Source organism: Aspergillus brasiliensis (genome assembly GCF_001889945.1).
Source record: "Aspergillus brasiliensis CBS 101740 unplaced genomic scaffold ASPBRscaffold_8, whole genome shotgun sequence".
Taxonomy (NCBI): domain Eukaryota; kingdom Fungi; phylum Ascomycota; class Eurotiomycetes; order Eurotiales; family Aspergillaceae; genus Aspergillus; species Aspergillus brasiliensis.
Genome location: NW_027137449.1, coordinates 511,203 through 534,588, shown reverse-complemented (window position 1 = coordinate 534,588; position 23,386 = coordinate 511,203). Strand labels below are relative to the sequence as shown.

Genomic DNA, 23,386 nt, shown 5'->3' with positions numbered 1-23,386 from the left:
AGGATGGGAAGATGTGAGGAAAGATGGAAATCAAATCGATAGCGCGCGGGGCCACAAGGGGGGTTCGGTCGATCGTTCTATAGTAGCTTCCGATGGTCTGGACAAATGCTGGGACAGCAGCTGGCGGGCGGCACAGGACGGGAAGAAGAGCCCAAACATTTATTTGAAGTCACAAAACAATCACAGTTGATTTTGTGGCAACAGTAAAGGATCAATGGGGCATCAGTCCACACGAGCCAAAGTGCAACCAGTTCGAATGAGTTGGTGGCAGGTGAAGCGCTGACCGCCAACTGGGCGAGGCATCCGGATGACGTCCAGCACTCGAATTGCAGGCGGATTTCCCGTTTGGGCTTCGCTTGTGGCCCCAAATGGAAAGTAACTCCGACCCCGCGGCGCCATCCCGAATCGAGAACCCCAAGAAAACTTGGCCGCAAAAGACGCTCGCCGACTGCCGCATTGATTGTTGTCCATTGCTGTCCGGAGATACTAAACGCTCCCTCATTTCAGCTCCAATTCGCCTTCACTACATTCTCACCGAACCTATCATCGACTACCATCATCATGGCGAAGAAGGCTTTGGCTAAGGACCAGATTGTGAAGCTCATCGTGGGCGCCGGTCAGGCCAGTCCCAGTCCTCCCGTCGGTCCGGCCCTGGGTAGTAAGGGTGTGAAGAGTATGGACTTCTGTAAGGTGAGCTGAGAGAAACACTTTCCCTGACAGCTTCCATTGGATCTGCCTCTGGCAAGACGGCCAATGTGTGAGCGATCTGTACAGGAAGGACGCGCAGCGCTCATATGGTTATACTATAGGAATTCAACGCCAGAACTGCTCACATCAACACCGGTGTCCCGATTCCTGCGCGTGTCACTGTCCGCCCCGACCGTTCCTTCACCTTTGACCTCCGTACTCCCACCACTACCTATCTGCTGTTGCAGGCGGCCAACGTGGAACCTCGCAAGAATCGCATCCGCGGCGCCCAGAACCCGGGCCATGAGTTCATCGGCAAGATCTCCCTCAAGCATGTCTACGAAATCGCCAAGATCAAGCACTCGGAGACGCGACTCTCTGGACTGAGCCTACAGGGGTTGTGCAAGAGTGTCATTGCCCAGGCCAAGTCCGTCGGCATCCAGGTTGTACCATGAGGTGATTGCGGAGCGGGCGATTGGTGATGTCGGTGTACACTATCTTGTGCCCTTACTCCCCGTAAGGTTACTCCTCCTCTTGTCTTGGGCTTACGAAATTGGCGTTATGTGGAACTGGGTCTGTTACCATCTGTATCATAGGCATTGCATGTTGTATAGAAAGCGTTGGCTGGTGCCTCAAGCGATCACATGAAGTGGAATTGACTTTCTGAACCTGAAAGGCTCGTGGGTATAACGGTGGGCGTAGGGTTGCTGAACGGGCTATTCTGGGTCCCTGGCCAGGGTCTGCATGTCTGCTGGTTGTCACGGTACCACTATACGATGTAGTAATGAGTCGGGTGAAAGCCCGCTAGTCAGCAATAGCGACCTACACACTTGTCTTCACCTGCCCATCCATGACATACCCTTGCCAGGGGGCTTTTCTATCACTTGCAACATTCCGCAGTGGTTGAGAAAGAGTAAGAAAGGGGATACTAGACGGTCTGCTTGTGAGCAGTCAGGATTGGCACTGGTCCCTCGCCAAGTTGGAAATCGGAGCGAAGGAGAAGAGCCGAGCGAGACACAACTGCCTGCCCAGAAATACCGCCCAGAAAGCCAAGAGGCGGAGGACACGCAATTTCCCTCCTAACGTCTTGGACACGCTGCCAGGTGAGAGGTCGGGAGAGGGATCCTCGTACGGTTCTGTAATGGACAAGCCCCCTTTCTCCCACTATTTTCCTTGGCAGGCATCAAGGCTGTTTCTCCGCTCGAATCCTCAGGAGTGCCCGGCTTGGTTTCACAACGGAGTAATTTAGTCGACGGACGGCAGACATTGACAATAGCAGCGAGCCAGGAAGCAGGTAAGTGATGGCTTGGAAAGTTGATGCCATAATTCCCAGATTTGCTGGGGTTGACCCCACATTCTATATGTGCTTCTGGAAGGGTACCAGAATCCTTGACAAGAGGTAGGGGGCGACAATCTGGGAAAAAAAAGTAAGTAGCTGGCCAGATTGGGAAATTGACCATATACACAACTCCTAGTTGAAACTAGCGCGCGTCACCAATAATAGTTGGGAGCTACTACCGACAGCCAGCCGTTTGCTGGCGGATACGATGGTGTTTGTGAGTCGGCTGCTTCATGGTGAACGCTTTGTTCCCCAGCCGCACTACTCCCTAAGTATGTACTCCGGAGTAGAGAGAGACCCAGCCGTCATCACTCATCCTGCCTCCATCGAAGCGGAAACTTTCCAGATCGGGCTGGGTTTGACCCGTTCAAGTACCCAAAGCGGTATGAGGTGCCCCACACCAGCACTAGACCTAAAACAGGATGGTGACGCTATCCGAATCAGGACGCGGGATACCTACCTGAACAGACAGATGCGTTGTTAGTTAGTATTTAGTTAGTTATGGAAATAGTTAGTAAGATTATAGTCCAGTAGGAATTGGGTTAAATCGGCGAGAATAATGAACGGATAATTACTCGCGTCTCCGATCCCGAAGGCCCCGGACGATTGACAGGAGAGGCTGACCATGGATATGGGCAGGCAGCTGACGGACGGACAGATGATCGAAGGGTGGCCGATTCATCAGCTGAGTGGACCGTGGGTTCGCCCTCACTCCAATCTGCATGCATTAAACCCACGCCAGATGAGATCCAGAAGAATCTAGCGGGGTAGGCGACCAGCCCATCCATGACGGTGGGTTCACTGGGTGGTGCGGATCGGGGAATCTGGAGGGTTGTCCTCCAATGCTGTTCGCGGATGACAAAACTGCCCGGCTAGACGGCACCGATAACTAGTTAGTCTGTTTCGCCAGCTGATAACTAACTAGCTGCTGCTCTTCCTTCTCCTTCCTCGGGGGCCAACTGACCTCCGGAGCAGATAGGATAGATGGATCGAGGAATGGATGAATGGATGGCCAAAGCCCATAGTAGTTATGCAAGAACTCTCCAACTAACTCACTAATCACTCATCACCGGCTCATGACGGGCGGCCGTTCGGACAACTGGTGCAGACGTTACCGGTATTTAACAATCCCTGCCTTACCCGTAACGGCCGTGCCTTGATGTCATTACTCATGGTAGCCGTTCTCCGGGTCTCTTGTTTGTTCTCCATATGATCCTCTTAAGATAGATGGGTCTGGGGATATGACTCCTCTGTATGCTACTGATCCACACACACCCTCACCGGATCCTCGGTTAGACAGAGGCTTGCTTCAACTTCACTGTATGAACATGGTAATTCCCGCACCATTACAGTCACAGGCAATCCTCTTCCAATCTTTTGTTTCCCCTCGTCTCCGCCGAATTCCGATCGAGAGAGTAGTCCAGGTCCAATCTTCAGAGCACGGGGAAAACGCTTCGCTCCGACCGACCGCCAAGTAGTAAACACGGTACCGCCTGCATGTAACTTTGTGGGATACATCCGCTTCTTTGGGTTTGAATTTGCAATCATGATGCTGCTGCTTCGTTCTGTCCAGCCCTTTTCTGTTTTCTATTTTAGGCTGGGTGACCAGCTGGATAATCTAGACCCAGGCATCCCTTTCTGAGCAACATGAGTTCTAGAACGGGGATAGTAGACGAATAAGTGATAATCTGTATAGTATATATATAACGCAGCTGTCCTCGTTCAATCCCAAGGTTCCATTGTGATACTAGCTTGAGCACTGGTAGAAGTACAGTCAGTAAATGTGTTGGTGATTTATTTTGTAAAGAAAGAAAGGAATCCACCGCCCAAAAGAGCGTATTTCTCCCGTGCATCCCGCCGCTATTGCCGCCGCCGTCGATTTGGCGGGTGGCTCCAATTCCAAAGGCCGCCGCCGCACCTGCTTTGCTTTTTTTTGCTTTGGCTTTGGCTCAGTAACTGACTTTCTTGTTCTGCCCTTCCCTGCCCCGGTGGAACCTCTCCGGTCTGCCCTCCCAGAACTAGAACGAACTGCCCGACTACTTACTGACTAGACGGACTAGCTTCCTCAGTTCCTCCGCCGTCCCTCACTCACTCACACTCTCCCTCACTCAACTCATCTCAACTCAACTCTCCTCTCTCCATCCTCGTCGCTCTTCCTCGTTTCTTCACGACTGTCAGTCTCTCTCCTCCTTCTTGACTCACCAACGCAGCTGTTCTTGGATGGGGCGAATTTCTCCCGCCCCTCAGCCATCATCCCCGCCCGTCCAAGTTCCTGCACTGCGTCGTCGTGCGTTCAACCACTCTTATCTCCCGCAACAGTTTCTCGACGAAAGATTTGCTCCGTCTTCCACCCCGAAACCTCCGTGCCTCTCCCCCTCTTGTCCCACGAACCGTCTTGGATCGCCTCTGCCCACCCAGATACGTCGATAATATATAGACTACTATTGCTCTCGCTACCCCTTTGAATCCATCGGTTTTCAAATTCCTGTCGAGTTCACGCTCCCCGGTATTACCCGTGGAGGGGCATGTGTCCCACCCTGTGGTCTTGAACCAAGTATGACGTCTGAAGCGACGGATTTTGCCCAAACCAACGACAACATGAGTTCCGGTAAGCACCCGCCCTTCCACAACAACCAATCCACACGCTTCCCTCTGACTCGGCGATCTCGCAACTCTTAGCTGCTGAAACTACCCAACCTCCCGTCCAGATGGCCCCTGGACAGGCCCCCGAGTTTGCCGACAATGACTACAAGTCCAAGTCGCAACCCGGCCAGGTCCGCTTTTCGACGATCACAGAGGAGATCGAGCCGTCGGATTCCTCGGTCCCTCCCCAAGTACCGCCAGTCGATGACTCAACGAGGGATCAGAAGCAAGAGGAGGAGCTGCGGTCCCTAGCTGCCAGCCTGCAAAAGTCCCAATTACAAGAGACGCGGTTGCGACAGTTCTCGTATGACCCGATTTCTCTTCCATCCTCCAGGGTATGTACTCTTGTCTTTTAGTTACAATGGTTCCTGCCGCCATTCAGCACCAACGGTGGCGTAGAAGATAACGCCGCCGCCTCCGGGACAGTCGGCTCCTCGCATGGCCCTGCCAGATCTTCCAAATCTGAACCGAAACTGACTGCTGCATTCCCCCCCCTTACAGGTTGCGTCGCGAGAATCGAGCGAGCGCAGTGGTCGCGAAGCCAATGGATCAGGCCTGCCGTCCCCCCGAGACTCCCCGACGGTGTCGGCCATGCAGTCACCCCCGCTTACTCCAGCCGCTACTCACTCACGTGAAGCCAAGTCTACGGATACCTCGTCAACGTCGAATACCACGGACAAAGGAGTCCCCGGGCAGTCCGCTGCCATGACCCCCACCACTTCCCCGCCGACAAGCGCGACTCTCAAGAACAAAGCCTCCCAGAGCGCCCCCTCTTCACGACCCTCTTCAACGGACCAACTGTCAAAACAGAACAATGTCGCGCAAACATCGTCCCATCCGCTTAATTCCCCCAAACATAGGGCGCAGTTTTTTGTCGGCCCCTCGGCTGATGGAGGCGCACAGGATGAAAGCCCTCCGATGACTCCGAGGGTCGAGAGCTATACCCCTCCAGGTGCCATTACACCAGTCGGAGAGCCCAACGATCCATATGCCCGCAGCAAGCGGCCCCCGCAACCAAAGAACCTCGCACAACTGGACCAACGGTTCATCTTCAACGGCAGAGATGCGAAACGTCGCACCAACACTTCCTCGTCTTTCACCCGTCCCATGTCCCCTCGGTCCTCCAGTGCAAGTGATCTCAGGTCCACCGAAAAGCGCAGCGGCTTCTTCGGCAGCAAAAAAGAAGTCCGGCAGCAGGAACCGGAAGGCAAGCATCACGGCCACATGTCCGAGCTGAAGCGCTTTTTCAAACGGAACCACCACAAGCACAAGCGTGCTGATTCTCCCTCATCCATACCCTTCAAAAAGTCCAGCCGCTCTTCGGGAAAGAACGGTCCTTTCCACACCTCTGACAGTGTTCCGTTCGCTGATGATCATGGGCTCAACTCGAAGTACGGGAAATTAGGCAAGGTCTTGGGTTCAGGAGCCGGTGGATCCGTTCGGTTGCTCAAGCGTAACAGCGACGGCGTGACGTTCGCTGTCAAGCAATTCCGAGATCGCCATTCTTGGGAGAGTATGAAAGAGTATTCGAAGAAGGTCACTGCGGAATTTTGCATCGGCTCCACCCTTCATCACGGCAATATCATCGAGACACTGGATATCATCCAAGAAGGCAGCCATTGGTATGAGGTCATGGAGTATGCCCCGTTCGATCTGTTCGCTATTGTCATGACAGGAAAGATGGTGAAGGACGAGATTGCCTGCGCTTTCAAGCAGATACTCAGCGGAGTGGCTTACTTGCACGGAATGGGCCTGGCCCACCGGGATCTGAAGTTGGACAATGTGGTCGTTAATGAACATGGCATCATGAAGCTTATCGACTTTGGAAGTGCGGTCGTTTTCCGGTACCCCTTCGAGAACGACATTGTCCCTGCTTCTGGTAAGTCTCGCCCTGCTAATGGATATAGGCGAACCGGGGTTACGTTTTCTAACACATGGCAGGAATCGTCGGCTCTGATCCCTATCTGGCTCCGGAGGTGTACGATGAGAAGAAATACGACCCCCGCCCCACTGACATTTGGTCTCTGGCCATCATCTTCTGCTGCATGACCCTGCGCCGATTTCCCTGGAAGCAGCCCCGTGTCAGCGACAACTCTTACCGACTCTTCGTCTCCCCGCCAACTCCCGGCACACCCGTTGCTGAAACTGACCCCAAACGTCACCGCGTCGTGAAATCGTCTCCTGATCTGCAATCGGCTGTTCACGAAGAAAAGGCCTCGCCAGTTGTTGACCCCAAGAAGGGGCCAATCGATCAACCCGTGCAGGCCAACGGGCGTCAGGAACCCCCGAAGAGTACTGCTCAAACAGGACCTACCAGCGGAGAGGAGAACCGCCCTCCGGAGAGCCCGCAGGAACGTACGCCTACCAACAAGACCGCCGTAGAGGACAAGAACGGCCCTACTCATAAGCCCACCCGCACCACCAGCAAAGAAGCCCCCCCTCTTCCAGCTTCATCTCAGCCGTCCGGCCAACGCCAGGAAGTCATCAAGGGCCCCTGGAGACTTCTGCGACTCCTGCCTCGCGAGAGCCGGTATATCATCGGGCGCATGCTGAAGGTCAGCGTCAATGAACGAGCAAGCCTCGATGACGTGCTGACCGACGAATGGGTTCGCAACATCAAGGCATGCCAGCAGGAGCTTACGGGTGAGGTCATCCGGGCACCTGGTCATACGCATGTCCTGGAGCCACCATCGGCCAGTGTCCCAGTGCCCAGCAAGGCCAAGTGATCTACTTCCTCCACTAGGTGTATGCGCTGGTGTTGGATCCCCGTCTCCGTTTCTATGTCTAATCATGCTTTATAATTCCCTTGGACCAATTCATCCTACATATCTTTTCTCATTCTCTTTTGACTGTTTTTTCTTCTACCTGATTCCCTACGGCCGTGATGTTGGTCCGCTTCTGGGCGGGCTGTCATCATGATCTGGCTTGTTATTTTCTTGACGGCGGGCTTCCAACTCGGTCAGATATACACCTGAGATCCACAGTAATCACTTACCCTTGTCGACTGTTTTGCTTATCGTCTTACTTCGCTTGTGCTGTTGGAAAGAGGATGTGGGGTTCATTTGCTTCTGGTGCTTTGTTTCATTCGATCTAGGCGTTGGGGTCATTGTGTCGTGGAGCGGGGCTGCTCAGGCAAATTACTCTCCCTTTATAGAGGGTCGGCTGCTAGATTTCTGGCTGTGAGATGCTGTTCGCATGTTCTTTGCTGCGATTCCGTTCGCTTTGGTGCTTTTGGCTTCCGCATCTGCCTCGGGAGGGTTTTATTGTGTTCGCGCATGTGTCGTGCCTCGGAGCCTTGTTTTTTTTTTTTTTTTTTTCACCCAAATTGTCCTTTCATTGTAACCATGGAGACCAACTACTTTAGTAGATACTATAAATAAACGAGTGACTGTATATCTGCTCATTGATGTTCTGTTTTGTTTCCTGTAGTTTTGTGGTAGCACTGCTGGATTCCGCAGTTGACGTAAGGCAGAAGCTGCGGAGATTGCGGAGTTTAGACCGAGGCGATAATCGGAGCCCATCAAAGGCTTCTTCCCACGCGACCGGCTCAACAGATCCTGGACCTCATCTTCAACCACCCTCCCACCCGCCAACCCTGCCTGATCATGAGCCAACCAGGCGAACCGGAGCCATTGGTCTCCTCCCTATGGACTAGGTCTCTGATTGTACGTTTCCCCCCTTATTCTCTCCCTGCACCGCCATCCCCCAGCCCGCCAGCCAGCCAACTAACTAACCAACCCGCCAGTCCGGAGCCATCGCCGGCCTCACGGTTGACTGCTCCCTGTATCCCCTCGATACGATCAAAACGCGCCTCCAAAAGGCCCGCACACAAGGTCCCTCGGCCACATCAGCAGCCGCACCCAGCCTCTCCCTCCGCCAAACCATCCGCGGCATCTACGCCGGTCTTCCCTCCGTCCTCTTCGGCTCCGCCCCGTCCGCCGCATCCTTCTTCATCGTCTACGATGGCGTGAAACGATACCTTCTCCCAACCCCTACCTCCTCCTCTAAAGATACCCCGTCCCGCTCACACATCATCCTCACGCACTCCCTCGCCTCCTCGATGGGCGAAATCGCCGCCTGCGCCGTCCGCGTCCCCACCGAAGTCGTGAAACAGCGCGCCCAGGCCGGTCTGTTCGGCGGCTCGAGTCTCCTTGCCTTCCAGGATATCTTGTCGCTTCGCCATGGCGGGTATATGCAGGTTCTGGGCGAGTTGTACCGTGGCGCGGGCATTACTATTGCCAGAGAGATTCCGTTTACGGTCTTGCAGTTTACCATGTGGGAGAGTATGAAGGAGGGGTATGCGAAGAGGGTTGCTGCTAAGGATGGGAGTGCTGTTGGGGTTGTGCCTGCGTCGACGAGTGCGATGTTTGGCAGTGTTGCGGGGGCTATTTCGGCCGGGTTGACTACGCCGTTGGATGTTATTAAGACGAGGGTTATGCTTGCGAGACGTGGTGGGGATGGGGATGGTGGGAGAGTCAGGGTTCGGGATGTCGTGAAGGAGATTTCCAAGGAAGGATTTGGTGCGTTTTGGAGGGGCATTGGGCCTCGTGTGGCGTGGATTGGTATTGGGGGGGCGGTGTTCTTGGGGAGTTATCAGTGGGCGTCGAATACGTTGGAGGGGAAGAGGCAGTTGGCGGAGGAGAAGGGTGGGTTGGAGAAGGAGGGAATTTGAGGGGGGTTGTTGATTGATTGATAAATGGTGTACATATATATGTTTTATCTGTTGTGGTGGTCTGTATACTAGGCTATGATATTGGGGATAAGGGCACACTATAGACTAGATGGAATGACTATAGATATACTACTATCTAGTTCTCTCTATTCGGTTTCCTCTCTACTGAGTTCTCCCTCAACATCCATGCCATTTCCTCTACTTGCTCTGGAGTGAGCAACTCCTTCATCTCTTGCAACGACAAGAAGTCATGATCCTCTGCATCGAACCCAGGCTCAACCGTCTATACACACATCGTCAACCATCTACATATTCTGAATATTGTCCGATTGCAACAAACCTACCTCAGTAATCAACAACCCCCTTTCATTCTCCCCTCCCTCTCCATCATCATCATTACCCTTCTCCGGCAACAAATAGCTCGCCTTCCACTTCCCCCCCTCAACCACCCACTCCACCTTCTCCCCTCTATCCACCCCATGTCCCACCACAAACTCTTCCACCGGCGCCTTCCCATCTTTCTTCTTCTCATCCGCATGAATCACCACATACCTCCCCCGTCCCCGATGTAACGTATGCACCGTCCGACTCTGATTCCGATGGAACGCACAGACCGGGGACCCCGGCGTGAGGAAGTAATGAATGCGGGTACTGGCAGAGCGGGTGGCTGCGCCGTTGGCTATGGGGATTTCTTGTGGATGGCGGAAGGTTTCCTGGTAGTAGCCACCTTCTGGGTGTGGGTGGAGGTTGAGGGATTGGATGGTTTGGGTGGTGGAGGGGGGTTCGGTCATGGTTCGCTTGGTGTAGGATTGATTGGTTTTTCTTTGTTTTGAGGTGCTGGGAGCTTGTTAGATGTAAGCTGTGAGGTGGTATTCGGGGTTAGTATGAGTAATTATGTGGGTGGCTTTGTTAGTGATGGGGATGTGAAGCAGGGATATTTAAGGTAGTATAAAATGGAATGATATCAGAGAAAGGCGAAAACGGTCCTTGGCTACTTCCGCGTTTAGTAGGGAATTGATTCCAGGGCATTAAGTGAAGGTTTATGGGATATTCATCCACATTTGCCTCTTCCTGTATAGTATACATGGGCTGTGATATCATGGTGGAGTATGGTGTCGGTTACTGGGTAACTCAAATCCGACGGAACGAACCACGATGGTGGGAATAGGTTGAAGGATATTAGGAATAGCCTGTAGATTCCGGAGTTAATTGTATGGCTGATATTTAGAAGATCAAATTGAAGATCGAAATGAGGGGGGGAGGGAGTAGAAGAAGGTGGAAGAATAGGCAGATCCCCGAGGCAAGCCGGGGCTCGTGCCTCCCGCCAGACACAGACAAGAAAGAGAGGCAGAGAGAAGAGAGTCTCGGGGTGAGCCCATCGTCAGTAACAATTCCCCCATCCGCCATCCTTCCAGGCAACAAACCCCCTTCTTCCTCTTCCTTCTCCCCCGTCCTGCTTCCCTCCTTTTTCTGCTCTCTGTCGGTCTATATTCATTCCTTATTGTGCTCTCTTCCTTCGGGCCTGTTTCCACTCCCTTCAACTCGGGGAATGTGTCCCTCCCCTCTGTCTCTGCGTGCCTGAGCGATCGTCGCTTCTGCCTCCGCATCGTCCCTTGCACCTCCGCATTTCCTCTTCCACTGCATCCCTCTCCCCGCCCACTGCATGGCCCGAAAACTAAGCCACCAGAGGGTCACTTATGGTATGTCTATTGTCTGATGTCGGTCTGCTGGGATTTATTGCCCGGTTTACTCTCTGGTTACACCAGCGCTGCGTTCCGCGCTTATCTGATCCTCCCTCACCACTCAATGCGCTAAAGCGGACTCGAGACTAACACTCAATCTTCTTCTCACTCCTCTAGTCCTCCCTCTGCCTGATGCCCCTGGTGGGCATAGACTAGGCGTTAATGGCCTGACGGTCGATACAGACAATTCCATCCTGTGAGCCTTCCCCGTCCTCCTGCGCCAGTTGGTCCCCGCAAATCCCGGCTGCGACAAACTCCGCTCGTTCCCGAGGTCAAAAGCCACGCCAGTTCTAACTCCACATTCTTGCAAAAGGTATTCCGCTGGTCGCGATGGCGTTGTCTGCTCGTGGGACCTCAATCGCCCCCTCTCGGGCGCAGCGTCGTCGAAATCCGGTTCGACAACCTTCAGAAACCAAGTCCAAGCTCACAGTCACTGGATCAACGACATTGTCTTGACGAAGAACAACTCTGCGCTCGTTTCCGCATCGTCCGATACCACCGTGCGATTATGGCGACCACACTCGGAGATTACAGAGGTGCCGAACCCCATCGGCAAACATGCCGACTACGTGAAAGCCTTGGCAACGCCCGGGAATCACTCCTCGTGGGTTGCGTCAGGCGGCCTGGATCACAAGCTCTATCTATGGGACCTGAATGGCGGCGGTGAGGTCCTTGGCATCGATGCATGCGGGGAGGATCGGACGGCAAAAGGTTCGGTTTATGCACTAGGCGCTACATCATCCGTCCTGGCTAGCGGTGGACCGGAAAGCGTGGTCAGAGTGTGGGATCCGAAATCCGGGAAATTGATCACCAAGTTCGTGGGTCATACCGACAACATTCGAGATATCCTCGTCAATCAAGATGGTGATACCATCATGACCGCGTCCTCCGACCAGACGATCAAGGTTTGGTCGCTGACGGCAGGAAGATGCATGCACACCTTGACGATGCACAATGATAGTGTCTGGTCGCTTTATTCAAATCATCCACGCCTGTCGGTGTTCTATTCGAGTGATCGGTCCGGCTTGGTTGCCAAGACTGACACGCGACATTCTGCGGATATCGAGCAAGGTGTCTGCGTTGCAGCCCTGCAGGAGCACGAGGGCGTGATCAACGTGGTAGCCGCCGGAGACTATATTTGGACCGCAACACCAAAGTCCAGTATCAATCGGTGGAGGGATATCGATACCACGGCTGAGATAGAATTACCAGCTTCAGGGGAACGGCAGTCAAGCGCTGAGAAGGATGCGACCAAAGGATTGCCCAAGAAGATACCATATGAATCGGTCCTCCTACTGTCCAACACATCCACATTCCCTAATTCGAGAGTTCCCCACGACGCAGCGCCAGGAGTGGCCTCGCATGCACAGGGGCAGGCTTCCGGCTCAGATATGGAAGATGAGTTGGGACTGACCCTGCCCGTGCAGTCTTTGCCAGAAGAGACGATAGAAGGACAGCACGGCTTGATCAAACACTTCATGTTGAATGACCGTAAACGGACTTTGACCCAAGATTCTGCGGGAGAGGTTGTTTTGTGGGATCTTCTCAAGGTATGATACGATCTTGTGGTCGGGTGTGACAGATGCTAATGCTTGCAGTGTAAACCAATTCAATCTTTTGGCAAGCGGCATATGGATGATGTGGCCTCTGAGATCAATACCACTGAGAGCATTGCTCACTGGTGCACTATCGACATCCGCACTGGAAGGTTATCGGTGATACTGGAGCCAGGACGCTGCTTTGACGCTGAGATCTACGCCGATGAGACAGACATAGAAGATAGTTCGCAGTTCCGCGATGACCAGAGAAGTATGACAAACTCCCACAGTTGCTGCGCTGATCGAGTGCTGACGGCGAGGCAGTCAACCTAGGTAAATGGATATTGCGCTGGCTCTTTGCGCCACTGGTCGATGAGCACGTTCGGCGCGATGCCCAGTATCGTGCCATGGCAGTTGCAAGAGCGGAGGAATTGGCCAAAATGACCACAACCAGCGCCTCTGCACCAATGGATATACCGTCAGCGGATGGAAGGCGGCCGTTAGGCCTACAGACTCCTATAGATCCATCTTTCTCAACCTTCCGATCCGGATACGATTCTCTTGGTAGCCCTACGACACCCGGCTTCGGCATCGGCTACGCAACGAGCCCGGGGACATTGGGGTCACCCATGCTACCACACAGCTACAACAATAATAGCTACTTTGGGACATCCATCGGCGAGACTTCGGACTTTCTGGCGTCACAACACAACCCAGACATGACTCGAACATCCTTCTCGGATCGGTCGAGCGATTACTTTTCCTCTTCGTCCAAGCCTCCGGGTCTGACTCCGCTAGACACAGATAAGGCACCACCAACGCCGGGAGAGCCGACGCCAACTGCCCTTCCTCAATCACCGGTCGAGCCTGACAAAGAGGAACGGAAGCGAGGGGCATCTATCTTCGGGAAGAAGTTTCGGATGGATTTCCCCAAGAAACTGGGCCGATCGTCGTCGGAAGCCAAGCCCCAGATCCAAGAAGAGAAGATTGAAGAGTCGGACAAGTCGTCTGTCAAGGAAGAGAAAGTGTTCGAAACCAATCTTGGTGGCTTCGTCGAGCGCACCCGGCATGAGTACGAGGAGTGGCTGTCTGCCAACCCGGGGCAGGAGTTGGTGTCCGCCTTTACTCCTAGTCCTGACAACGAGACACCTGAATTGCAGATACCCGCTCGCACGGCGGTGTTCATTCAAGAGGAGTCTGGCGATACGGCAGTGGCTTCAGACTTGTACAGGGGTACTGTGGGAGGCATTAGCCAGGAGATTGACAAGTTGGAGAAGTCAATACCGTTATGGCTTGCTGACTTGCTGCTCAAGGTATGCATGTTTCTGTGTTTTGTGGTATTTTGCTAACGGTGGTAGAACCAAATGCCTTTGAAAGAGCCAGTTAAGATCGCCTTTACGCTGAAGCCTTACGACGATCTTTTGCCGCCTGTGGTCAAGCCAGAGTATGTACCGTGTGCCCGTGGAAGACTTGTGACTAACAAGGACAGACCGGCTATGAGCGCAAACGCCAACAACAACCGACTCAACGCCAATCGCATGCTTCGAGCCAAGAAGATCCTTGCGTATGTGGCGGAGCGGATCGATCCAGCTCACCCTGATGAGTCAGAAGAGGATGCGATGAAGCCGGAAGAGTATCTGGAGCTGTACTGCCAGAAGATGGTATGTAGCTTGGTAACCATGTGCAAGCGAGGTTGCTAATGAAGATAGTTGATACCGCCAAACATGACCCTCGCGACGATTCGGGCACACATCTGGCGCTCATCCGGGGATATGCTGCTGTACTACAAAGCGAATGGAAAGAAGGAGATTAAAACCACCCCAGATGGCGAGAGCAACCTTGAGGGGGTTTCTAACCGATTCCTTGATCCCGCCAGCGCCAGCGGAGAGGCTGGCAGCGCGCCCCCAGGTAGCATCCACTCGCTGACAGCCTCAGGGTCAGGAGCTGCCTCGATCAGCAATACCTGATGGCGCCGTGGTATCCATTCTCTGTGTATATTGGTGTTGGCATACCGAGCGTATGGCTGTACATAAGCGTGAATAATAGCAGGTTAGCGTAGGCTAAGTAATGCGACGGTATATTTCGTGGATGCATGCAATGCATCGTAGACAACTATGACGAGCGGATCTTCATCCATTTCTAAAATCAAACCCGGGATCGGAGATATCCTACTTGGCTGCAGTGTCAACGGAGCTCTCACGTGGTGTCACGGGTCTTAATGCTTATCAACTGGTGGTATTCGAATAGAAACAGACACTAACTATCACCTTCACTCAATCCTTAGGATTATTGACTGTCAATTCACTGGAGAATCCCGATATAAGGGAGATATTGCGCAATCACTAACTCACTGCAGCATATATAAGAAAACTGTCGTATCTCAAAATGTTCACCTAGAACTAATAGTGCAGTTCCCCTCATTTCACTTCACTTCACTCGAATCCACATACACCTTCAACCTCCATACTACAAACATGTCCAGACCATCCCGATTCAGCTCCTCATTCCGCCTCCACAAGCACCGAACAAGCAATTCGAACACCACAGGAACAATGTCCGAACCCCAATCACAACCCCAATCTCAGAATCACCACCAAAACCCCAACATCAACCTCACCATGGAAACCATCCATGCCCCCTCCACCACTCCTCACAAACCAAACAGCATCACAATCTTCCTCGCCGGCAGCACACTTCCTTCTAGCAGCAGCAGCAGCAGCAAAGATCCACCCAGTTCAATCCGCATATCCTCCCTCTCCTCCTCCAGCAGACGAGACCCAGCTCACCAACAACCTCCACCACCATCCCCAACCTGGCGCGATATCTTCTCCACCCACCTAGCGCATTACTTCTTACCCAAACCACAACCAGATAGTGACAATGATACTATCACCACATCATCACCTCCCGAAACCATCTACCTAACAATCTACAACCCCCACCGCCCCGACTGGGACAGCTCCTGGCGCGAAGACACTGCCTTCCTGCCCTTCAAGGAACAAGTCTCTTGGGAGATGCAGCACCGGGAACAGGCTGATATTGTGCTGTTTTACTTTGATCCTGAGAGTACGGCGCCGATCAGTCTGTTGGAATTGGGGCTTTGTATGCGGGAGCCTGGGAAGGTGGTGGTGGTTTGTCCCAGGGGGTATTGGAAGAGGGGGAATGTGAGCATTGTGTGTGAGAGGTTTTTAGTGCCGGTGTTGGAGGGGCTGGAGGAGGCGGCGTGGGTGGTTGGGGGGAGGGTTGAGGCGGTACAGAGGGGGAGGGAGGGTCATTCTTGTTGATTGACTCGTTGACTTGTAGTTGTTGGATAGAATGTGGAGTTTGGCTTGGGTTTGGGGTAGATATTCATAGAATGGCCTTCGTTTGAAGGGTGGCCTTTTTTGTGCATCGAGGATAGATAATATATATCGAAATTCACAATAAATTCGGAGATCTACTGTGTTATAGTCTGAGATATTGAGTTACTGCAAGGTTTGGGCATAGATGTGTAGTAGCTGATCGATTCCTATAAGGTCATCTAAAGAGCCTTTTGGATATATAAGAAGTAAGGACGTATTTGAGGAACTTTAGAGCTACCAGAAGAAATGTATCGCTATACATCCAAAGGAATGCATCTGGAAATCTCAGCCAAGATTACGTAGATAATAAACCTTTCATCATAAAGGGTTTCGGAAGACACTTCAAGACACTCATAAATATCGAAGTACCAAACATGCCAAGGGTGTTCTCATTTGATGATCTAGAAGCGACGTCCCCCCAGAGTCTTGATAGGGCTCCCCAGGATATGCAGACAGGTCTTGGCTGTATACTCAATATACTTGGATTACCTACGGACACGAAACAGAAATAAAACCCTCAGAGGGACATCACGATCAGTGTTTAGTAGATGATTGATTACTACTGAGTTGAAACTCAGTATGAATATCTGTTTTCCCATGAGAGATGTGCTGCAAGATGACAGTAATGGTGTGGTGTACATTGTGGAAAGCTGTAGTGGAAAATGATTGTAGTCAAACATGTCTGCTCTTTATTTGTCGAATTTCTGCTCAAGATTATATAGCCTCTTCTGTGAGGAGTATTGTCGTTCGTCTAATCCACTTCAAATCATAGCCATAGAACGATCTGTCATGCTGCAAACGATGAGTTACATAATACCAAGGCAGCCACACGAAAGAAGCAGCATTCAATCCTCTGTGATAAGATGGATATAAGGTCTTGTACATGCCATGAAACCCCTCCAATCGTCATCTGAACAGCCACTAATCAACAGGACTATCCAACGATACACTCCTTTGCTTTATAATTGTTCAACACTGACGAGACACACTTGTCTATTTTCTCGTGCATGAATGAACCTCCATCTTGTGTATATAATATCACCATAAGAACACACTCAGAGGGGAGGGATAGTATCACGGATGGCATACCACAACTCGACGGAGACCCCATATGGCCAAAGCAGTGCAAGAACCAACTGCGTACTGAAGCATGCTTTTGCTGAAAGCTACCGAAGAATCAGCAGGGTTGGGTGCAGTATGGTGTGGTAGATGTTCTTGCTAGCTTCAAGCATCTTTTTCTGTCTATGTCAGGTTTGGTCTTCATGTTTCAGGATCTCAGAAGACATAGCTGATAGGAATACTGCTATGTTAGAAAGGTCTTATATACTCTTGGACAAAAGGAGTGTGTAGAGGATGTTTTTGATCTGGCGGCATTGAGCTTTTTGTTTGTCTTGCATAGAACAAGAGCTATGACTTGATAGACATATAATTCATCCCTGCTGCTCTGTAACTAGCGATATATAGTTTTGGCCTACTTAGCAAAAACGCTATTCTGACCATTGAGTTCTTGTATTGTGCCTGTATACCGGTGGAACAAGCCATGTGGGACACCTTTGTCGATACCAGGACAAGATTAGCGACAGTCATTGGATAAAATAATCGAGACGATTATGTTGACAATCAGGTTTGTTTTCGAATCTGTTACCTCCCTGATAGAATATCCAAGGCTCAGATGGTTGTTGCTTGTTCTCGACTCTGTTACCTCCCTGATAGGATGTCCAGGAGCCTCAGATCAGACTTGTCCTTGGATCTTATACCTCCCTGGTAGAATATCCAGGCTTCACTTGGTTTTTGCTCGCTCACAAAATACCATCTTTGCCCCCGGTCATATTGTAGACGAAGACATGAGAGCATGGATATCAAGCTTGCACCATCCCATGACACGCAGCGGCACTTCTCCCAATGCGATGTTCAATTGTACAGATGGCAATTGAGTTTGGAGTAGAAGCGCCTTTGTAATTATAGCGACAGAGCACAGGAAGCAATAAGAGAGGCCCGAGTTATATAGTGAGATAAATCTCACTGTGAAAGGACTCGGCAGTGTCAGGACTAGTGAAGGCACTAATGATGAGTTGGTAGACCAGAACGCGCCATGGCTATGGGTAACAGTTCTTCGTCGGTCTCCTTGGCAGCAGTCCTGGAAACGGTGATAGGAGCAGCTGTGCTAATGATTCATATAGATATGGCAGCCATAGTAGTAGTCGTGGTCATCAACGGCGCACAGAACGACCATTGAATCAGAGTCATCGCTCGAACATGCTCATTCTCCTGATCAATGTGGAGATAGCATCGTCAACTGAGTTCTGCGCATCAGGTCTGCGCATCAGGGTTTCGCAACTCTCAGAGGCTGGAAATATCAAACCAGACCAGAGCAGAAGAGGTCCTTTGATTGCGCTTTGTCTCTGACAGACATTTCAAGCGTTCTCTGAAGTATAACGACTGGTGAAGGTTCGCTGTCTTCCCTTAGGCTTCAGCGTGTCGATTCGATGATTCCAAACCAGTCACTTGGTAGGCAGCATCTTCTTCACCGGAAGTGGACGAACTTGGTCACGCTGCTTTGTTCGTCGATGACACAAATATCTCATATATAGTTTTCCAAACCAGAAATTCTGGGACCCATGACTAGATGCATGGGATCTTTCTTCGTAGATGTGACAAGTACATAGGAAAAAAAGGGAAGAGACCGACGAGGCCATCGCATACATTGCGATTATTGATCCCACGTAGCGTGACAATGGTTATATAGCCTTTAGATCTGATGATCCAAAGTGAAGAAAGCGAAGTGAATGAGCCTGATCGTGTCATCGCACACATTGTGATGATTGATTCTTCGTAGCTTTATGATGCTTATAGCCTTGGTATTCGATGATCCAAGCGTAGAAAGCAAAGTTCAGCTAATAGAGACACATCGAGCTGATCGGCGTTGTACCAGAGCCTCGAAAGTGCGACAGATCATGACACTAGCGGAGAGAAGGCTCTGTAGTGGTACAGTATATATAAAGACTTCGCTGATCGGAAATGAGTCGCATTCAGTATTCCTGAAATGAGGGGAAGAGACTCCAAGAAGAGGTAAAATGGAGGGGCCCTGGAAGCTTTTCTCCCAGGGCCCCCTGATATATAGGAATGCTTGATCAGAGACGATGCTGAGATGAAATTCTGGAGGGAAACGGGGGTGCTCAAGGCCTCTTTATACTTGCCAGCGTGCCTTAGTCTTCAAGCTCTTGTAGGAAGCTTCCGGTTCTATGCAGGCAATATCCTGTGGCAGAGACGTCGGAATCTTCCTGTGGAATAGGCAGGAGGGATTTTGCCGGTGCTTCTATAGGTTTCAATAGTCTGTGGTGTTACTGATCTTATGCATCTCAATACTAGGAGGCGGTATAGTGGAAGTATAATAGAATGACACAGTTAGTATAAAAAATTGCCTACATCCCCCCAGATTGGTGTTTTTGGCGGAGATCTACAGTCTATAGTAAGATAATTATAACATCATACTATGATTTGGCACTTAGGCTCAGGATGTACGTTGCTTTCGGTACTCCCTCGCAATTGCTGCATGAATTGCGCTTCGCGAAGGCCCTCCATCAAGTACTATGTACAGTTTAATACGTCTTATGTGTCCTATGCGATGACCAAAAGAAAGTGGTGACGTGCATAAGTAAGCTAAGATCAAACCAGACCTACATCCAGTCAAATACCCTAAATTGACCGGTGTGAAGCTCATCAATCAGCATTATCCTCGAGGCCAGTCTTCCAATACTGCTCCATTAACTGCCGAGCAGTCAGAGGCTTAATCTCTGGGAACATCTCATTCAAACTTCCCTCCCTAGCAATTCGGGCCTGACCCGTAGCCATCCAAGTTTCAAATATGGCCAAGAACCACTGGAGCCTGTCCTTGGGGAACTTGCTATACGACTTGACATGACCCGGCAGCTCTGTGACTTTCGAAGCCTTGAGCTTCTCGATATCATCATAAAAAACAGTAAACTCAGCCCCCTTTACCTCCTCGGCAAGCTTCAATAACTCATTGAATGTCAATTCGTCACCGACAATGCGGAATTCCCGGGGCCACCTCTCCAGATCGAGCGCAGCAACCAGGAACCGTGCGATATCAAAGGTGTATGTGAAAGTAACTGGCATATTGCCATCGCCGGGGATCGCCGCAACGTTGTTCTCCACGTCAAGCACCAGCACACTGTGTGGATGGTAGGATTTCAGTGATGGAGGGGCAATGTATTCCAGGAATGTGCCATTATAGACAGGGGCCCATTCGAGATTACTATCTTCGAGGGCCTGGAAAGAGGCAAAGTAGTGTTCAAGAGGGGGGAGGATGGAGACATCCCTACACTAATTAAGAAGTCGTCGTATGGAAGACGAGAAGAAGACTCACTCTTCGGGATAAGGAATTGCAAAAGAACTCGGAATGAACCTCTTCGTCACTGAAGATGCATCGGCGGCTTTGATGAGGTTCAGCTGCGATGTTGCGAGAGAGGTTCCGTTGATGCCAAAGGCGCTGATGACCGTGTGGATGTTGTGCTCTTCCAGAAATATCTTCAGTGACTTGATATCTCCGTAATTGACCTGGAATGTCGGGGCAAGTAGCTGGTCATCTTCGGTAGGCTCCTAGGGAATATTAGGTGATTTGTACTACACAGCTGGAGTAAGCTGAGCTGACTGACTCTCCGTGTGAGGGCGAAAGCACGATGGCGGGTTTGAGAAGCCATCACCTCCAGCAGGGTACGCCCGACGGCACCAGTCCCACCCGCAATAGCAACATTGACCATTTTGCTATTGTAAGAAAAGTTCAGTTACTGACGGTAGAGATAAAAAATGTTAATTGTCTAGAGCGTTGGAGGGGCTTCGGAGTCCTTTTATGTGCTCGTGTTGGTGAAACAATTCCGGGGTTAATAACCGGAGATACGACTGGGATGACATTTGAACCCACTCTTGGCCCACCAGTCACCGATGAGTCGGCCCACATCGCTTTTGTGGCATGCAGAACCGAGTACCGCCCTCTAGCCTATCTAATCCGACGAGATATGACTTAGATGGTGAGGATCTTGGATGCCTGTACTATGGCACCCTAATTGAGTGTAGCGAAGATTGGTTATTGAGATGCCTGACTCCCAACACATATGCTCATTAAGTACTAGTATATTGCAATTCAGTGATTCCATGCCATAGTACAAGTTAGTCCTATAGATTTTCAGGATACTAACCACCTGACATAGCGGTAGTCCAACGTTCTCGAAAACAGTTCTTGTCTTCCAAATACGAGAATCTCGTTCCAGGAGATGTCAAAGAGGCCAAAAAGTGGAATCCAGAGGTCGAAATGACGGATGAATTGAAATATAACCTGGTATTCCGGCAAATCCAGCAATACAGCAGGCAAATTCACCAACGATATGGCATTGTCATCACAGGCCGAGAGTTGGTCCTTGTGCGTTGCCGCTTGGAGAAGATAGAGAGTGGGATAGGCGCCGAACGCTCTCGAAGAGAACCGCAGGACCTCTCTTCTCGGAGCCATACGCGGAATCCATCCGATAATACCGACATGTCTTCTCTTAGCTCAGGCTTTGAGCAAATGTCCATCTCCGGTACTAGCTACAAAGATAATATGACCAACATTGAATTTGCCCCTTTGCAACGCGTGCATATCCCATATTCAGCACATGGACACGGGAAGCTGACGGTCAGGTTGGCACTGTGGGCTATCTGCATGCTTGCTGCAGCACCAGGGAGTTCCACCCTTCTGCAAGACGAGTACAGACATAACCTGCATAGTTGCATGCAAACTCAGGAGGGCTTTTTTCACTTATCAACTGGAGCAGTGACATCGCAATTGCCTGAAGGTGCCCAGTTGGTTGGTGCGCCTCATGGGCTAGTTGTTGCCAATAATCATTCCTTTTTAGCAGAGCTCGTCCGCGCTGCCGAGCGGCATCCATCGCGGACTGGGTTCATCGCAGCCCTTAGGGATGTTACGCTTCCAAAATACGTCGTCGGTGTTGGAAATAGATTCTGGAGCCGTGTCAAACAACAGTGGTATCGTCTGATGTTGGCAGATGGGGAGGTGATCTGGCAAGAACTGGATGAAAGATCTTCCCGGACTTGACTACATTTCAATGCAACTCCAAATATACTTTTTGATATGATTAAGAGCGATACTTATATGCTAGCTAAGCAATAGAATGACCCTGGATGCCGCCGTATCCCTCAACCTCGCCCAGAACACATTAAACAACGCAATGCTGGGGACGTAGGAAAGGCCAGCACCGCAGCTAACTAGGGAGAAGACGTACAAATGACTCACCAGTTCCCTTCGAGTAGTTACCCTCTATCTCGTGCAACTACCATTTCCCTGCCTCCTCGTTCCCTTTTCCTTCTATTTATTCTCTCTTTTCCCGCGTAACACAATCCCAGTTCAGTTATGGTCCTCTACCCAGCCTCTTTGACATATATCTCATGGGCCTAATACCTACCTATTCCCGAGATTGGTCAAGTTCTTCAGAATCAGGGTCAACTTCAGCCTGGCGGGCTGAGGTGCCTGAGCAGAAACGTAACTCGACTAAGGGACCGGTATTATTTGTTACTATACTACAGTTGGATACCTCTCTTCAGTTCCTGAATTATCATTCTCCGTGCTTCTTTGCTGGCTTTCCAGATCGGTATTAGGCCAAGGTTGATACTGTTCAAACACATGTGGGATGAATCTCATTCCTTGGATTAGGCAACTATGACTGAGATCTATCTATACCTCGGTGATTTAGCCAGACTCGTGTACTCCAAATTCAAAGGAAGACCTGAAGTATCAATTTAACCATGTGCATCAAAGCTAGGACATGACATGCTCAAGAGGATACTATCGTAGGAAGTCCAGTGAAAAACCTCATTCTTCGAGCATGATAAACAGTGCAACCAACAATAGATGCCTTCTCCAAGTCCACGCAAAGTAGGAAATAGGAACCATCCAGATGATGGTCACCCCACTGGTTCTTTCGCTCAACTCAAAAACAACTCGAAATCTCCATTATTGTACCTCCACAAATCCTTTCTTTCCTGCCCTTTGGTTCCTACTAGACAAGACCTCATCCATATATATTTTCGTTATCGGCATCTGCCATCTCCCAAGACCCAGAAGTTGGACTTGACTTGGGCTCGGGCTCGGGCTCGGGCTCGGGCTCACGCACTGGAGAAGGAGGTGCATAGTCTGGGGTAGGCAATTCGAAATCTCTACCCGGGATAGGAAGTCCTGCCTTGATCATCATTTTCTCGCATTTCCTCCGCTCTTTGAATGAGCGTATGTTCCAGTCCCGATAGAGATAGAGGTGCTGGTCTGGTATTCCAAGAGCTATAAGTTCAGACTCGGGAGATTGTGCTGGCTCTGGTTCTGGCTCTGGTTCTGGCTCTGGTTCTGGCTCTGGTTCTGG

At 51.0% G+C, this 23,386-nt stretch overlaps 6 protein-coding genes across 6 annotated transcripts in view; 4 read left to right on the top strand and 2 right to left on the bottom strand.

Annotated features, from left to right (window-relative positions):
- Positions 1-561: 561 nt before the first annotated feature.
- Positions 562-1,142, top strand: ASPBRDRAFT_128642 (mitochondrial 54S ribosomal protein uL11m; the record flags this gene model as incomplete). The annotated part of the gene is made up of 2 exons (XM_067618079.1): positions 562-690; positions 810-1,142. 2 exons carry the CDS (start codon positions 562-564, stop codon positions 1,140-1,142), a joined length of 462 nt encoding a protein of 153 aa, XP_067477711.1.
- A 3,592-nt stretch (positions 1,143-4,734) lies between these two features.
- ASPBRDRAFT_56255 (uncharacterized protein) lies at positions 4,735-14,588 on the top strand (the record flags this gene model as incomplete). Its single annotated transcript, XM_067627523.1, has 13 exons — positions 4,735-5,004; positions 5,171-6,548; positions 6,611-7,366; positions 8,128-8,132; positions 8,415-9,315; positions 10,925-11,041; positions 11,201-11,279; positions 11,397-12,633; positions 12,682-12,892; positions 12,946-13,934; positions 13,980-14,069; positions 14,106-14,282; positions 14,331-14,588. The coding sequence occupies 13 exons, from the start codon at positions 4,735-4,737 to the stop codon at positions 14,586-14,588; spliced, it is 6,468 nt and encodes a 2,155-aa protein (XP_067477710.1).
- Positions 14,589-14,893: 305 nt separating this feature from the next.
- Positions 14,894-16,055, top strand: ASPBRDRAFT_44626 (nucleoside 2-deoxyribosyltransferase domain-containing protein). Its single transcript, XM_067625247.1, has one exon. The coding sequence runs from the start codon at positions 15,096-15,098 to the stop codon at positions 15,903-15,905; it is 810 nt and encodes a 269-aa protein (XP_067477709.1). The 5' UTR covers positions 14,894-15,095; the 3' UTR covers positions 15,906-16,055.
- Positions 16,056-19,458: 3,403 nt separating this feature from the next.
- On the bottom strand, positions 19,459-20,787 carry ASPBRDRAFT_180355 (uncharacterized protein). The gene is made up of 3 exons (XM_067619923.1): positions 20,639-20,787; positions 20,350-20,582; positions 19,459-20,301 (listed from the first exon to the last, which is right to left on the bottom strand). Exons 1-3 carry the CDS (start codon positions 20,741-20,743, stop codon positions 19,683-19,685), a joined length of 957 nt encoding a protein of 318 aa, XP_067477708.1. The 5' UTR covers positions 20,744-20,787; the 3' UTR covers positions 19,459-19,682.
- A 393-nt stretch (positions 20,788-21,180) lies between these two features.
- ASPBRDRAFT_128373 (uncharacterized protein) lies at positions 21,181-22,071 on the top strand (the record flags this gene model as incomplete). The annotated part of the gene is made up of 1 exon (XM_067618054.1): positions 21,181-22,071. A coding segment is annotated over one exon (891 nt), but the record flags the coding sequence as incomplete, so codon positions are not given.
- A 973-nt stretch (positions 22,072-23,044) lies between these two features.
- Positions 23,045-23,386, bottom strand: part of ASPBRDRAFT_129450 (uncharacterized protein) — a gene marked incomplete at both ends in the record, with an annotated part of 1,625 nt that continues 1,283 nt past the window's right edge. Inside the window, one exon of the mRNA XM_067618138.1 lies at positions 23,045-23,307. Within this exon, the coding sequence (XP_067477706.1) occupies positions 23,045-23,307 (263 nt within the window). The remainder of the gene's footprint in view (positions 23,308-23,386) is intronic.

Bases quoted from the DNA above. Each gene is read 5' to 3' on its own strand.
- ASPBRDRAFT_44626 (XM_067625247.1), top strand. From the start codon at position 15,096: ATGTCCAGACCATCCCGATTCAGCTCCTCATTCCGCCTCCACAAGCAC.
- ASPBRDRAFT_180355 (XM_067619923.1), bottom strand. From the start codon at position 20,743: ATGGTCAATGTTGCTATTGCGGGTGGGACTGGTGCCGTCGGGCGTACC. The intron at 20,583-20,638 runs GTCAGTCAGCTC...AATATTCCCTAG, and splicing joins CTTTCGCCCTCACACGGAGA to GAGCCTACCGAAGATGACCA. The intron at 20,302-20,349 runs GTGAGTCTTCTT...TAATTAGTGTAG, and splicing joins GCAATTCCTTATCCCGAAGA to GGATGTCTCCATCCTCCCCC.